The 12,739-nt window shown below is 37.2% G+C and overlaps 2 protein-coding genes across 5 annotated transcripts; one reads left to right on the forward strand and one right to left on the reverse strand.

Annotated features, from left to right (window-relative positions):
* Window positions 1-2,054: 2,054 nt before the first annotated feature.
* nudt2 (nudix (nucleoside diphosphate linked moiety X)-type motif 2) lies at window positions 2,055-5,210 on the reverse strand. 4 transcript variants are annotated; one of them, XM_059330298.1, is made up of 3 exons: window positions 5,100-5,210; window positions 3,662-3,792; window positions 2,055-3,551 (listed from the first exon to the last, which is right to left on the reverse strand). In XM_059330298.1, exons 2-3 carry the CDS (start codon window positions 3,786-3,788, stop codon window positions 3,241-3,243), a joined length of 438 nt encoding a protein of 145 aa, XP_059186281.1. In that variant the 5' UTR covers window positions 3,789-3,792; window positions 5,100-5,210; the 3' UTR covers window positions 2,055-3,240. The 4 variants fall into 4 exon arrangements, with proteins under 4 accessions (XP_059186281.1, XP_059186279.1, XP_059186280.1 ...); XM_059330296.1 differs by having other exon boundaries at window positions 2,055-3,560; XM_059330297.1 differs by lacking the exon at window positions 5,100-5,210 and adding an exon at window positions 4,652-5,038 and having other exon boundaries at window positions 2,055-3,560.
* Window positions 5,211-6,287: 1,077 nt separating this feature from the next.
* rfesd (Rieske (Fe-S) domain containing) lies at window positions 6,288-10,118 on the forward strand. Its single transcript, XM_059329862.1, has 4 exons — window positions 6,288-6,314; window positions 7,692-7,863; window positions 9,000-9,034; window positions 9,340-10,118. The coding sequence occupies exons 2-4, from the start codon at window positions 7,707-7,709 to the stop codon at window positions 9,619-9,621; spliced, it is 474 nt and encodes a 157-aa protein (XP_059185845.1). The 5' UTR covers window positions 6,288-6,314; window positions 7,692-7,706; the 3' UTR covers window positions 9,622-10,118.
* The last annotated feature ends 2,621 nt before the right edge of the window (window positions 10,119-12,739 follow it).

Below are 12,739 nucleotides of genomic sequence, written 5' to 3' on the forward strand. Positions count from 1 at the left end.
GCAATATAGCTTTGATATCTGTTGCTAAGCCCACATGTCATGGAAAACAGACAACACAACAAGTTGGTTTTTGGAGTGATTTGCAAATGGAGGCATACAGTTATTGTGGTTAAGTTGGAAAATAATTCAAAAATAAAACTATGTCATTGAAGCCTCTTGAAAGGTTTATTTTGCTATTGACCATTGGTCATTATTAAATGCTTCATGGATTATTAGTGTGGTATAAATGTATTAGCTTTAAATATTGGTTAACCCAAATTATACAAAAACGTTATGTTTTTATATAATCTGAAATTTTAAAAACATACTGTTTTATAATTTTGGTTAATTGACATTTAAAGCTACATTTACAATGTTACACTAATAATTGCTATAATGATTGCTAGTTGCTATTGCAACACCAAGATTTGGCCTGGCAACTGCAAAGCAACCCCAAGGTTTTCATTATGAAAACTACAAAACATACATACAGCATCTAAAAAAAATAAGACACATTAAAAAAAAAAGATTTGATGATTTGAAGTATGTAGGTTTCTGCAAATCATATTTGAATTATGAAAAGTAAAGGTATTCAATGCAGAAAAATGGGATCAAAGTGATCAAGTAAATTATTAACAATTAAAAGCAGTAAATATTCACCTTTCAGAGATCCATGAATGTTTTTAATGAAAAATGACTGAAATTAATGTAAAAATAGTTGCCAATTTATTTTACTGTTAATTGAATAATTAATAATCATTCCAAGATGTACTTGTACATTTTCATGTAATCCATTCAACTACTCCTCATATCGTTTAGCAATCTAACAGCGCTGGGAAATCCAGTCATACTTCATTGACTTACTATAAAGCTTGAAAGTTGGGCTTCAAACTTGACCCCTGTCCACTGGTATTGAACTACAGTTGTATAACAGGAACATTCTGCTCTCAACACCATGCTGCAGAATTAATAGCCTCTGCTGAAGGGTAGGGGGAAGGAAATAAGAGTAATTAAAGAAACAATTGTGTTCCTGCATCTCATAAAGCTGAGTGGAAGTGCTCACTCCAATTAACTGCCATTTTACTTCTGGGTATTTTAAGGACAGTCAGACTCAGCAGGGAGCTGGAGGTCAATGAAAGAGACCAAAGAAACCTATGTTTTTCTACTTTCATGAGGCGTACACAGTAGACTAAAAAGTAACACTTTGCATTGAGCAAAAGCTGAAATACTGCTTTAAGAGCCATCGGGGCATCATTAAACTAGTAATTAATTTCATGCCTGGTAGAGCAGAAAAGCTCTTCTTTCAGTGATAAAACACAGCTAATTGTTCTCAATTGAAATTACAGTCTTCTTCTTGATCAAACATTTGCTCTGCAACTTGGTAGGTTATGTCAACTTATTATAAGGTGAGGAATATTAAAATATCACCTCTGCATTCAGTGCCATAATTAATTGTAACTAGGGTGCAATTCTGGATCACAGTGTAGCACAACTTTGGCCATGAGGGAGCCTTTAAGGGTCAGTTCACAAAATACCCAATTGCAACAACTTTCAGCATTTAGCAGTGTAGCTAATCATTTAATTTGTCCACAACTTAAGTATTATTTTTTTTAAGATTTAAACTTTCACCATTATACAACAGAGGTGAATGGAAATTTGTTTGTGGTACAAAATTTAAATAAAATCTTTCCAAACGCAACATGACTTTCTTATAACAATATTACACATTAACAGGTTTTATTGGGACTATATATTCAATAGAAAGTAGTTAAAATGTAAAAGAAACCCCTCTCAGTGAGCTTTATGGATTCTACAGAGTAACAAAGACCTTATTTTTGGACGTGCATATTGCTGTGGGTTTTTTTAAATGTGATTTTCTTTCAATGCCGTGTGCACAACAAATACATTTCCATTCAAGTTCATTGTCGTGGGTTGCAGGCAGAAATCTCAGATATATTAACATCTGGACAAATTAAACTCAAACTATATGCATCACTAGAGACGACTAGGGCTATTGCTGCTATTATGGAGCACTACACTGTTGCACATCCCAGACTGAGAAGAAAAAATCCCCCAAAAGCATTTAATATAGATGGAATAATTACATTTTTGAATTTTCACAAGGTCAGGTGAGTCCTGTCAGCGGACAGCACAAAGAATAAACAAGATCTGTATCAAGTGTCCAGTCTAATTTATGTCGTAGTAATTCTGCCTTCTTGTAAATGGTGTCATTAGAATATTAAGGCCTATATAATATATAGTCTATCATGTCATCTCTAAAACTTTATGGTTAACCCAATGTTCATTCTCTGACATTTATGATGTGTACAGTCACCCAGAATCATTGCATAATAATGGCCTCTATTAAATTTTATGACCACAGTTCTTAACATAATAAAGTGATCCCCATGACTGGCATTTAATCTGTAGATGAGAAGGCATTTGCAAAAGTAATAGGTGTATCTCACTTTATTTGGATGCTGGGAGCTGAAGAGAACAACCCTTAAGACTGTTACTGAGCCCATTGGTCATCCAAGTTGTGTTTCTGCAGCCTGCAGTATGTTGTCCTCTCTGGTGGCAAATGCACACCACCAGATGTCTTGTTTTTGTCTCCCCCTTGTGGCAGCATCTACTGCTTGCTATTTTTATATTATCTATTTTTATCCAGTTATCTTTTTGCTTGAGCAATTTGTTTGGCCCACAGTGTCTTTTTATGAGTTATGAGCTCCTCGTGCATATATATTTTTTTGCATTTTAAAATAGGCTTTTAGAAATTTCCAGGTACATAAAACCTGTTCTATTTATTTTCAATGCATTTAACTCCAACTACAGTCAGATAAAAGTGGCTTCAAGTTAATGCTACTCCACGGAGTACAAGGGACTTACAAGTGAGATTCTGTTTCCTTGATCTTTTTCTCCTTCACTTGGTCCTGTTTTTGTTTATTTATATTTAAACATTTATGTCTTTCATTCCACTGCATGTCTCCAAAGACACAAAAATGGTTTTGTGCAGTCACTGAGATAATCTTGTGTTCAAGCAACGACATCTTTCCTACCTGCTCTTCTTGTTTTGACAGAACACATTCCACGAACTTTACGGCACAGTAGAGACAAACCTCAGCAGTATTTGAACCAAACAGAGTCAGAATCATCAATCACATAAATATTAGACACATTCTACAAAACTAAGGATCTGAGGCACCCACATGCCAGCTGCTGCTTTCCCTTCTTGAACCATCCTGTCTACATCCTGTTTCATCACTATTTGTCTTGCTGGGCCTCCAGGTGTCTCTGGGCAGCTCTCAGTGTGTCCTGCAGGTCTTTATATTGGGCCAGAGTGCAGGCTTCCTCCAGCCGGGCCCATCGGTAGTCCTGGTGCTCATCAGAAAGTGTCACTGCTGTCCCTGGGTCCCTTAGCTCAGCCAGCCAGTACAGCACCTCTTTGGGTTTGCCTTGCACCTCGTACCGCAGCTCCCGTACGAAGTCTTCAATCACCTGCAGTTGCTCCGCTCCCAGCCCCGCCTCCTCCTTGGTTTCTCTCAGAGCTGTTGTAAAGCTGTCCTCACCTGGATCTACATGACCTGATGATGAACAGGTTAGAACATTTAAAGCTATATATAGGGAATTTAGCTCATTAGTGTGTATAATCAACTGCATGATACTGTCTGGAACGTGTAAACACCTTTGGGTGGGGTCCAGTGGTGCTGCCCATACGAGGTCTGCAAGAGGAGGTACTCAATGTTGTCTGGTGGGGGGATACGACTGGCCAGACGACGAAACACTATGAAGCCACAAGCACGCAGCGCCATGTCCCTGTTCAACACATCCACACACAAACACATTTTGTATGAAATGTACTAAAAACAATAGAAAACAAAAAGCTGCATGGTGTGCGGTCACCACTCTCCATGGCAGTGCAAAGTGTCACCCTTTGCATTAGAGCTGCATCAATTAAGTGATTAATCAATTAGTTGATCAACATACATTTGTTGCCAACTATTCTGCTAATAGAATAATTGTTTTATTATTTTTTTAAGCTAACAAAAAGAACAAAAACATATTTTTGTGGGTTCACTGCATGCTTCTTAAATATGAGAATAACTTCTCTATCTCTATACTAATAATACTAATTAAAAAAAACTATGTTTGGACTGTTGGTCGGAAAAAAAGCATACCTTTTTAAGACATGGCAAATTACACAGGGACATGTCATGTGGATCCACTATTTTCTAGCATGTTATTGACATAATTAATTGAAAATAGTCGAGTTGCAGCTCTTGTTTGGAGGAAGCCCTTATAAATAACCCTGGGTTATAAAATAATGTTACTTGAAAAAGTACTTGTTAAGTGTATTGAAAACCCTTTAAAATATACATAATTTCCTTTTACAGTGTTGTTTCTAAAATATGGGTAAATGTACAGAAATGTTCCGCGTGTTGTTTTGCAGTCCATGTGCTGGTGGGACATAGATGACATGTATGTCAAGTGCATGTGTTCATTAGTTTATTAGTTCTGCTGACCACCGTAATTGTGTAAAATGTGTTCATGTGACGTTACGTGCAAAGTGACGTTACGTCCAAATGGGAAAGACTCGTCAATAACACAATAACACCACCTATACTTATTCTATCAGGCCAAACATTTTAAGTACAGGCTTTCCCGTTCAACATACTGGCCTTAGGTCTTCCTGTTGAGTTAAACAGTCTGAACAAAGTTCACCACTTTTGCTTTTGTCCTGAGTTAGCCAGAGCCTGACGAACAAAATTAAGAATCTTGGTATTAGAACATTAAACGTTTCCTACATTGCTTTAACAGGCATCAGCTAACCTACTACAACTTGTGCTGCTTCTGTGACAGATTTGACATATTTAAAGAGCCACGTAGGCCACTTCTGCAACAGTAAAACTATTTACCAGAGCAGAGAAAATGTGAGCATTGCTAGCATATCAGCTCACAGGGAGTTATTTATATACAGTCTATGGGAGTTACCAAGCATGTCTGCTTTATTTCATCCCGGAACAGGCTCAATGCTCGCTGCTCAACGCTTCATGAACACAGAGCGCAGGTTTTAAGAGTAGTAACCCTAATTATTAAACTTTAAAAATCCGCAATTTACTCACGGTGTATTCACTGTGAAAAGGTTTAAATGGGCGATGAAGTTTTTGTTTCTCTCCGACTGAGACCACTGCGGAGCTCTGCGGTGCTCTAACAAATGAGTCCGGTCTTCTTTGTAGACGGACATAAACAGTTCCGCTTTGTAAAACTGCTTTGACTGTACTCTTAGCTACAAAGACACCCGTTTTAAAGCGTACCTGACAACTATTGAAAACCTCAACCTCAAAAATTATAATTTTTCAAAAACTATTGTCTTTTTTAGACTATTAGACTTTTCAGATTTTCTATAATTGTGTCCTGGACCCCATGGGTTTTCCCTTCCCTACCCTTTGTTTATTTGTTGTACAATTTAATTTATTTTTATGTCATAAAATATATTTTCTGCAACTTTTATAATAAAAACCTATAACTTGCATACTCCAAGTAATAGATGTATAATGTATCCAATAAAGTTGAAAACAACAAACTCTTAGTCTGTCACTGGCAAGAGAGGTATTCAAATTAAATAAAGTTAAAAGGGCTATGGTATTATGTTATATTGGTGGATATCTTTTAATGCTCATTTATTGTAATAGTTCTAATAAATGTATACACTGTTGTATGTATCTATAATGATGTATTACTTAATAATGATTTAATATTTTGCATGTAAAATAACTGTAGCTACACTGCTACTAAATGCAGTGCATATACATTAATATGTTTTCCCCTGAAATACAGTGGAGTATATGTGTATGTTAAGTAGTAGAGATATGCAAATACTAAAGTGCAATACAATTACTGAAAATTTGCTTAGATCGGGTAAAGCAGTGAGTAAATTCTCTTATTTACTTTCCACTCCTGCTACTACTGATGATGATGTTATAGGAATAAGAATACTTTAGGGACGCATAACTAGTAAAATGACCAGACTATGAAGCCTTGATAAATAATAACATACATATATTTTTATATAAATAAAAAGATTAATCCCATTGGAAATCTCTCACTATGACAGATTAAACAAATGGTTTGATGATAAACTTACATGCTTATTTACAATCTTATAGCTGATGTGCCTGTGGGAGACAGATAAGAAATGTACCCAGTGTAGATAGGGCTAACTGAAGACAGCTTGTGTCTGAAGATAATAAAGATGGGGCCTCCTTCCCACGCAAGCCGAGCTGTCAGCACTACAGTTGTTCAGCCTGACAGAGGAGACACCACCGCTGAGTTTCAAGGTAAAGACAAAAACTTGCCTAAAATACACATTTTGTTATTTTCAAGTAGAAATATAAAGGGAGAGGGAGAGACAGATGGGTAGACAGACGGACAGATGGGCTGCATAAACATAATGTAGATAACTTAAGGATTTGTACCAATTTATCCTTTAGTATGAGGGCTTACTGAAAGATGTAAAATGTACCGTTTCCCTGACATAAACAATTATTTTGCTAGCTCCTTTCTTTACTGTCTGTGGTTTAGCCAGATGCCTCAGGACATGTGACTTTTGCTGCCACTACTACTGTGCTTACTCAGCCTGCACTAAAATGCTCATTATTCCACTCCGCTATACATGAATCACACTTGGGGTCAGGTTCCTCTGCGTTTCGACATTTTTTTTAGATACTGACTGTCACAGAGATTACACATAGATGTACGACTGTAGTCTCTAGATGACCAATGCTTTTGTACAATGATGACATCCATGGAGGTCATACATACAGTAATCATTAGGGCCCTTGATTGGTCTGCTACTTTGCATTTAGGAAACGTACAGCAAACAACAAAATCTTCAACTTTGGATGGATACAATTCAATTTCTGGTCTGCTAATGGAGTGGGCTCTCCTCTTACAAGTCTTTTAATGGTTAAAGTTGAGATGATGAGACAGATTTTAGGGATTAGTATTGCAGGTCTGAGTATGTTTGGAGTAGAGCTGATCAGTGCCAAGAGAAGTCCTCACTTGGATACTTCAAACTGAATGTTCTGGAGGTGTTGTGGACTTAATTTAAGCTGACAACTGTGATGGGAGGTGCCAACACAATAATCCCAGTGACAAATCCAAAAGCCACACTTTTTGTGTTGAAGTTTCCACCCGGCATAATTATCACTGCTGCATGGGTGCAACCAATATTGTGATTTGGTAATGGAAAATATAGGGATGCACAATATGTATTTTTTCAGCCAATAGGAACGACAGTACTACTTCTCATGGCAGATGAAGTAAAAGTGCTAAATAACTTGTAGTTTATGCAAACCTGAGAGTAAGATGTAGCCAGGAAAGATGGAAAATTTAAATTTTCATACTCATGTTTTATTTTTTTCTAGTAAAGTACATACAAAAATCTAATTTAAAAAATGCTTTGACAGAAGCTTTCAAATCAGACATGCCAATGTTTACTCAATACGTTTTTAACCTACTGTATCAGAGTGAGTAGATGCTATGCTTGTTAAGTCAACAGCTTTGTATTATCAGCCAACTATTTTATTTAGGCTAAATTTCACAGTCTGCCAATAATTTTGTAGCCGGACATATATTGTGCATTCATAGAGAAATAACATGCATCTTTGTGATAAATACTAAGTTGTGACGTTTCTTGTTTGCCTCCTACACAGCACTGTCACAGAGTCATGGAGGGGAAGGAGCGACCTACTGGAGGGCCTTATTTTGTAGGGAAGAAGGATGAACTGATTGAAGCAAATCGCTCTTTCAGAACACTAGAGGATCGAGATATACTCGTCATCCACCACCAGGGCAACTTCTATGCTATCGACTCCTACTGCTATCGTGAGTTCAGTTCTTCTTAACTCATATTATTGGCTGTTCGACTTTATCCAACAATATGTTTTTTTGTCTGGATCAAAGATGCTGTTGACAAATGCTTACTTCTTTTTATTCATTTCAAGAACTTAAAGAGCACTCAGAATGCAGACCTCCGCCAAGGCCAAGCCCAAGCCCTATTTTGCAATGTTAAGAAAAAAATAATTGGTGTATCTGCCTCGTGATTCAGATCTGCTTTGAAATTGAATGGGGTCCTTCTTGGCCAATGCTACACTGCCCTACAAAGCCTAACTGCAGTAACTATGCAAAGGGTAAAACTGAGAAAAACTGCTTTAAATGTTTTTTAATTGGTCAGCCAAATGGGTTATAGGTAGGTTAGTGATATGACACTTATTTCTAGATGTATTTCACAATGTCATTTTTATGCTAAAAAATCATGATGATTTATTTGACCTTTGACCCCAAAAATGTAGTTACTGCACTTAGAGTGCAGTAACTGTAAAGTTGATTTAAAAGTGTTTAACAACGCTATTCAAATATTTGTGTATTTTAGACTTAATGTTATAAAGTAATGTTATGTTTTAGTTTCTATATTATTTTATCTCACTTTTTTGTACTTAATCTCTATCTAGATATTAATTTCCCTATCAAAAAAACTAATAATTTCTATTATTCTTGTCTTCACTATTCAACACAATGAAGAAATACAAGGCTACACTGTATCACAGTGGATTTTGTAGTTACTGCAATTTTTACATTATTATTTGTCTGAAATAAAGCAAAATTGAAATCTAAAACTTTGTAGTCCATTTTAGTTATCACTCTATTTCGACCAAAAATGTAGTTACCGGTACTGCAGTTAGGCTTTGTAAGGCAGTACACCCTTCCACTAAGTTTCATGAAAATTGGGGCTGTAATCCTGCTGACAAACAGACATACAAACCAACAAACTTGGCGGAGGTACTAGGTTGCTGCTGATAGACATCCTGTCATGGGACATTTAACACTTAGCTGCTTTACTTTGTTATCCATTGAACATTTTAGCACATATCACCTCTTAAGCGTGTCCACTCAGCAAACGGTTAGTGTGCTGTTAACACTTTGCTTATTCTGCAATATACTGATCCTCTTCTCCTCAACAGATGCTGGGGGAATGCTGCAAGATGGAGACATTGAGGTGAGCTTTACATTCCACTTGAGAGATTAGAGGATGTTTTTGTGTCTGACCACAAGGACAGAAGGCGAAATGCCATTTTAGTTAAATTGCACCACTGTACTTTAATTTACATTAATGCTTTCACAGGCTTTCCCTTCTGCACTAACATCATCACAGGCAGCTGCTGGGCTGAGACATGGAGGAATAATTAAGATATCAAAGCTGCATAACATTAATATAATTTTATGCTAATGTTGATGGGCCTAAATGACCTACACTTATCCCACATGAGGTTGTTTACCTGCTCTTTTTCAACACTCTCTCAGGAACTTGGCGGCAAGCTGTGCATAATTTGTCCAAACCACAAGTACAAGATCTCCCTTGCCAACGGGGAGGGCATATACAAGGCCAGCGACCCCAGGGTAAAGCCGCCCGTGCCCAGATGGTACTCCAAAGGTTTGAAGCAGCGGACCCACACTGTCACTGAGACCAATGGGGATGTCTACGTCAAGCTCTCTGAGGACAAGTGCTGGCTCGAGTCAGACTTCTACCAGGGAGAGAAGGGCAAGGTGGAAAGGGCCAAAGCTGCAGCTGAGAAGAAAACATAGTAGTATAACAGATGGATAAGGATCGTATAGTCTCCAATGATCTCCTATAAATGATGCATGATGACGCTATGCAAAAGATGTCAGTTGTCATGTAACCATAAGGCGTGCATGGCCTTAGAAATGGGCTACTTAGAATGAGTACTTTTAAATTAAATTGTTGTAATTATGGTTTGGTAGTTGTTTACGTCATATTAAAAAGTTTACTACAGAATTAGGTCACTTATTCATATGTCATGTTGACCACTGCATCTCAAATCAATCATGTAGCTCACTAAATAAATGTTTTTATGGGTGAATTTTGATTTCTGATTCTCTGTTCTGAAATCGGTCAGTTGGTATTAGATAGCTGAATGCGTACACACACTGGAGTATCCTTCTGCATCTTAATATTCCTCATGTATTATGCATGCAGTGACTGAATCAATAAGATAAAAAGGTTTATACTGATCAATACTGTCCCAAAGTGGAAAATCGTTAATGTAAAATATAAAGATCATACCACAATACTGGCCACTTTCTGAAATATCCATGTCTGTTTATTACCTCGGATAATATCAGAAAGCTTGAATATCAGGTCAAAGGCTGCATACATTCCAGCATTTGAGGATTATGTTGTGGCGTTTCTTGTCATAGGCAAAGAAAAAAAAATCCTCCAGAAAAAAAAAGGAAAACAAAACTTTCTAATGCCAAGTCAATCTATGAGGTTGTTAAAAGGTGTGTTGACAGAAGCTTCAGACAGGTACTGTAGCTGGCTGGATACACTGCTTACCACTCCTGCATGGGGCTTATTCTTTACAGAGAGTCAGGGTTTTGTTTTGAACATTCAACCCGCTCATCTGACTTTCGGGAAGAAAGCAAATATATGCATTTCCCCAAATCTTAAACTATTCCTTTAGTGTTCATGATGTTGACATTATCTCTAAACCTGTCTCTGCTACATGTTATGATTTTAATGTGACACCTCCACTTCTTACGGTTTTACATCACACTAGCCTAGTGTCCCTAACAAAATTAGAAGACAGAGACTAATTTGTGGTATTGGTGGAAAAGGGGTAATAGTAACAGCCGCTAACTGTTAAAAGTTCAGTGCGATTCTGTCTTATATTTATAGATTTTTCGCAAAAAATACAAGGGGAGGTTGTTTATGTTGGTTCTTAGAAAAAAAACAACAATCTTCAGTCATAATTTATTGGATAGCCATCCTATACTTAACATGTGGTGCAAAATAAGTTTGCGTTATAATTTGTGAATCACTTGATGCCACATTCAGATTATTTCTTTGTCTGTACCCATCCTGCAGGCCAACAGTGATGTGGCACTAGAACTGCAAATGCACTGAGTTGAGAACACACAGGCTATGGGGTATGATTTTCCTCTGTGCATGAATGATGCTGGTCTCTGTAGCTGGCCTACAGCACAGTGTGAAGGGTTACTGGGACCGAGGGGACTGAGCAAAGTAACTACACATTAAATATTAAAATATTATTATGTGGAAAAAATTGAGAATCTTGATACAAAGCAGGCAGCACGATGTGCAGGTTTTCGTTTGCAATAGGTCAAGTGGAGAGCCCTCTGTCAAGATAAAGAGCAGGCTGTCTGGGGAAACTGCTTAGCAGGGCCAGTGCATCTTATTCTGCAGGGAGAGTTGTGCTGCACAGCATGTGAGCAGCATGGAATTACAGTGTTGCGGGGCATTCAAACCCAAGGCCTAAATACTCTTTGTTGGTTTTATGTCTTGAATAATTCATTGTGATTATGAATGACACGGGAGGCTCTGATAAAACCTCTAAGGCTTGAGCTATTCTTGCTCTCAGAAAGCTCTGAAAGGCCTGGAGTTTGTCCAATAGGGACTACCAGATTTCATTATCACCTTTTATCTACTTCTGACTGACTCCCAACACAAAAAAAACCCCAAGGCCAGTTAAAGATATGGAAATTCATTTGTGCCAAAGTTATGACATACATTATATATGTCTGTTTTTATTTAACTTTGAACTGCACTTCAGTTGTGACAAAACTACTTTGACAATCTGATTGTCAGTTGCACACAAACCATTAAACTGTACCTCTGTTGTTTGTGTCCTTCTGTTTCTTCCTCTCCGTTGTCTGACTGTGCTGTGCATGTCCATGCGTTCTGCTTGTTGTTTGACAAACTTACATCTAAACCAATCTTAATGCTTTTTGCATACAGTTCAACAATCAGTAAAGCTGTCTTTGATAAAATCAGGTTTGGATATCCGTTCCAAACCGTTAGCTCAACAGACTAAACAATTGATACTGCAGAATAATAACACAGCACAGGGAACTAACAATTATTTTCATTAACGATAAATCTGCCAATTATTTCTATAAAATAGCAGAACGTTGTCAGAAATGTCCATCCCAAGTCCAGTGATGTCTTTGAATGTCTTGTTTTGTCAGTCCTATCCCAAATATATTCAGTTTAATATGATATAAAACAGAGAAAAGCAGGAAATCTTCAGCTATCAGCTAATCAATTTGTCAACGAATCGCTGCAGCTTTACAGAGGACACATCAGAACGACATGCAGAATTAGACAACAGACAAACAAATGTTTTGTCAAGTGTTCAGTCCACATAAACAAAGTGCATTTGATATAATTTTGGCACAAATGGAAACCCATAACAATGTTCTTGCTATATCAGCGAATATACACTTGCTCATTATGGTTGTCATTATTATTATGACTCATTAACATTGCACCCCATTCACATACCTCTTGGTAATTCCTTTTGTTCCTTTTCATGTGGTGACATTCAGTGTCAGTCTTTTGTGAGTCAGGGGCAAGAGAATGAAAGTTATTGGCACACATGTTCTTTGTATTGCAGAGAACGCTCTTGTTCTATAAATATTTAAGGGGAGACAATACAGATGAATGAGGTAAAAACAAAAGAATGAAACTCCACCAGTTGGTTACTTAGCTACATCAAGAAACGCTTTCTATGGTTTAAATATACAAATTACTAGGCTATTACCCAAATGCTAACTTTTAGTAATATGGGTAAAGTCTTTAGGCACAAATAGACAAAGTGTAGGCCTCATAGAATAAACACCTAAGTGTGTATTTCTGATGTTTCCTTCTCACTAGTCTGAAATA

The sequence above is a fragment of the Centropristis striata genome, chromosome 3, assembly GCF_030273125.1.
Source record: "Centropristis striata isolate RG_2023a ecotype Rhode Island chromosome 3, C.striata_1.0, whole genome shotgun sequence".
Taxonomy (NCBI): domain Eukaryota; kingdom Metazoa; phylum Chordata; class Actinopteri; order Perciformes; family Serranidae; genus Centropristis; species Centropristis striata.

What these genes read in the sequence shown, in the direction of transcription:
- nudt2 (XM_059330295.1), bottom strand. Translation starts at nt 3,821, where the DNA reads ATGTGTTTGTGTGTGGATGTGTTGAACAGGGACATGGCGCTGCGTGCT. An exon ending in CCACTGGACCCCACCCAAAG is followed by an intron (nt 3,561 to 3,661) that starts GTGTTTACACGT and finishes GTTCATCATCAG; the next exon opens with GTCATGTAGATCCAGGTGAG.
- rfesd (XM_059329862.1), top strand. Translation starts at nt 7,707, where the DNA reads ATGGAGGGGAAGGAGCGACCTACTGGAGGGCCTTATTTTGTAGGGAAG. An exon ending in TATCGACTCCTACTGCTATC is followed by an intron (nt 7,864 to 8,999) that starts GTGAGTTCAGTT and finishes TCTCCTCAACAG; the next exon opens with ATGCTGGGGGAATGCTGCAA. An exon ending in TGCAAGATGGAGACATTGAG is followed by an intron (nt 9,035 to 9,339) that starts GTGAGCTTTACA and finishes ACACTCTCTCAG; the next exon opens with GAACTTGGCGGCAAGCTGTG.